Below are 3,288 nucleotides of genomic sequence, written 5' to 3' on the forward strand. Positions count from 1 at the left end.
ATAATGGTTAGTAATATTTGAGTAAAATGCGAAGTAGATCTCCTTTATTTCTAGCCACCATACTATTTTTGGGATTGAATTGTGTACCAGCGTAAGCTGATCTTGTTCTTTGAACCTGTCCTGGTGGGGCAGATAGTTTATTATGCAGGAAATTCTGAGGTACGAAGTCAAGCAAACCTTAGGAATATGTGAAGTTAATGCGCTATGGCAGAGACGCGTGCCTCGAACATTATACTTGTTAAATGATTTCTAAATTATGATTTATGATTTGGTATTGTAATAAGCATTTTCTACCATAAATGTATTTAAGTATGTGTTTTCATTGCTCCGACCCCAGCAAGTGACAGCCTCCGCTACAATTAGTTCATGTGCTTCCGCTGATTAGGGTTAGTTATGGTTGGTTTAGCCCGTGGTTAGTGGCAGGCTATTACAAAATCTCTCAGGGAAACCAAGATACTGTAACATTTCTTCCAAGTAGTCCTCAACAGTATCATACGCCTTTTGTAAGTCTATTTTCATCAAGCAGCTAGGACTTACATTTTTCCTTCCATAGTGTTTAACAATATCCTGGATTATTTATCAGAATATTATGCATTATATATCTACCTTACACTAAGCCTCCTTGGTTGTCATTTATGATATCTGGTAGTATACTACTCAATCTATTGCTCAAGACTTTTGTGATATACTTGTACAAAACATTGCAACAAGGGATTGGTCTAATGTCGCAACCATGAGTAGGGCACTTATTTTTAGGTATTAGAGTGATTGAAGTTAAATTAACTTCATTGAGTAACTTACCAGAGGTGAAAAAATCTAATACAGCATGGATCACATCCTCTTCAACAATGCTCCAAGCATCTCTATAGAAGTGACCACCAAAGCCATCAAGGCCTGGTGCTTTAGCTCCATCTATAGATTTCAGGGCAGCTTTGATCTCAGCAACAGTATAGCTGCTATTGAGAATAGCTCTATGAGCCTCAGTGACAAGAGGGCCACTTTGAACAATTTGCTGGACCACTGGTCTCTTATTTTGGCTGGTACTCCCTAGTAAACCTTGATAAAAGTCAACGAAAGCTTGAGTCACTCCTTCTGTATCTTGCCAAATACCATCCTTGTCATAGATATCATACACTTGATTTTGAATTCTTCAAGCCTTAATACTTTGATGAAAGAGGGAAGTGTTTTCATCATCATGTCTAATCCACTCCAGCTTAGCTTTCTGTCTCAAGAATTCAGTATAGATCATATGCTTCAATTTATAATCAGTAATTGCTTGTAATTCTGCATCAGCAAGCTCTATTTGCCTTGGGTTAGCATGCATCATGCTTTGAGCTTGTCGTATATCTTGGAAGGCCTTGTCATCTGCAGCCTGAATATCATCGAACCCAAACATATTCAATTCTTTCAATTCTTTTTTAACTATTTTCAGCCTCTGAACAACAGAGAACATCTTAGTGCCTCTTACTGAAGTTTGCCAAGCTGCAGCCACTCTAGGAAGAAATAACTCATTATGCCTCCACATAGTGAAATACTGAAAAGGATTTCTTCCTCAATTAGCTCTGGGATACACTGTCAACAAGGCTGGAGAATGATCAAAAGAGCCTTCATTCATAAAGCCCACCTCAGCATTACAATATTGAGCCTGCCAAGCTGGATTTGCCATTACTCTGTCAATTTTAGAAATGACTCGAGCCTCTCCTTGTTGTTTATTGTTCCAAGTGAAAAGATTCCCAGTAGCTTTAACATCAACCATATTACACTCATGCATACACTGGTTGATATCTTCTAATTCATGTCTTCTCATTGGAGCCCCAATTCTTTCTTCCACATTCATCACACAATTCATGTCCCCACCAATTATCCATGAGTCATTTGTATTATGATGCTTCAAAACAATTCTCTTCTTCTAGCATTTTCATTGAACCCATATATGAAGGTACAATAAAAGGAAGGTAATCCACTTACAGGACTAACTTGACAATGAATAGCTTGACTAGATCCCTGTAGGATGTTAACAGAGAACAATCCTGGTTTCCAGGCTAGAATTATTCTCCCACTATCATGGAAAGCATAATTAGAGCTAAAGCACCAGCCTCCAAAAACATTCTGATAAAGGCTCCCTAGATTGGAGGCCTTTACCTTTGTCTCCAAGAGCCCCACAAGTCCTAACATCTAACTGCTTCTTAGGATTATTGAGCCCCCGGACATTCCAAATTAAGATTCTATCCATTGTTGATGGAAGAGCTCCCTCTTCCCCTAACACATTCAAGTGGCACATCATGCTCACCAAAAACCAATTCATGCAGTGCAGATGGCTCCCCTTTCTCCTGAAATTCACCTTCTACTACATTCAATAGGATATCAAATGCATTATCTGTGCTAGTAGTTGCAATATTTGTAGTTTTCAATTTAATTGGCCTAAGAGCCATCTGAAAGCCCTCTGCATCTACTAGAAATTGAGAAGACTTTTGATTCTCTGGTGCCACAGACTTCACAACAGCTGGCTTCACGACAACCTCATGAGTAGGTTTTTGCACCCAAACTTGCTATTTCGTTTGGACCCTACACTTCATAGTATCATGGCCAAATTTCAAACAATTCTTACATTGTTTGGGCTTCCATTCATACTGCACATGACACTCTTGCTTCCCACCATTTTCATCCAAGAAGGCTACAGAATTAGGAACAGTTTGATCGAGTTTTACTCGAACTAAGACCCTAGCATATTTCACTTTATCTCTCTTGAGTGTAGCATCATCACACTGCACTGGCTGGCCAATTTGAGCTAAAATTTTGAAAAGTGATTTCTCACCCCAATATTTTAGACCAATTCTAATCGGCACCCATATAGGAATGGATCTAAGCTCTTCTTTCTCAAAATCCATGTCCTGAGACTAAGGTTTCATTATGACTGGCTTATGATCAAAGAAATATGTACCTCCTAACACCTTATCTCTCGAGTCCATAGCATGAAACCTCACTATAAACATGCCTTTTTTAACCATAACTACTTTATCTATGTTAAAAGCTTTCCAGATCCTCCTAAAAAAGCCATCCATCACTTAAATAGGTGGATTCGTACCAAGGACATAACAAACAATTGATGAATTCCAGAAATCAATTTCATCCTAAATATCAATCACATCAATTTTCACCAAAGATTGATTCGCATTTTCATTCAATTGCTCAGTTAAAACAGAATCAATGTTATTCACAACCAAATTCACATTCTCAAGTCGTTCTTCATTCAAATGAGATGCCACCTCTTCAAATTGTTGAAAGATA

General features: G+C 38.2%; 1 protein-coding gene across 1 annotated transcript; it reads right to left on the reverse strand.

The window, feature by feature from the left end:
- Positions 1–1,552: 1,552 nt before the first annotated feature.
- On the reverse strand, positions 1,553–2,888 carry LOC125494884 (uncharacterized). Its single transcript, XM_048638751.1, has 5 exons — positions 2,609–2,888; positions 2,342–2,503; positions 2,093–2,259; positions 1,969–2,004; positions 1,553–1,909 (listed from the first exon to the last, which is right to left on the reverse strand). The coding sequence occupies exons 1-5, from the start codon at positions 2,886–2,888 to the stop codon at positions 1,553–1,555; spliced, it is 1,002 nt and encodes a 333-aa protein (XP_048494708.1).
- Between the last annotated feature and the right edge of the window lie 400 nt (positions 2,889–3,288).

The sequence above is a fragment of the Beta vulgaris genome, chromosome 2 (assembly GCF_026745355.1).
Source record: "Beta vulgaris subsp. vulgaris cultivar EL10 chromosome 2, EL10.2, whole genome shotgun sequence".
Lineage (NCBI taxonomy): Eukaryota > Viridiplantae > Streptophyta > Magnoliopsida > Caryophyllales > Amaranthaceae > Beta > Beta vulgaris.

Coding starts and splice junctions, on each gene's coding strand:
- LOC125494884 (XM_048638751.1), bottom strand. CDS start 2,888: ATGGATTTTGAGAAAGAAGAGCTTAGATCCATTCCTATATGGGTGCCG. Junction 2,260..2,341: donor CCTATTGAATGTAGTAGAAG/GTGAATTTCAGG, acceptor TGAATGTGTTAG/GGGAAGAGGGAGCTCTTCCA. Junction 2,005..2,092: donor CAGAATGTTTTTGGAGGCTG/GTGCTTTAGCTC, acceptor AACATCCTACAG/GGATCTAGTCAAGCTATTCA.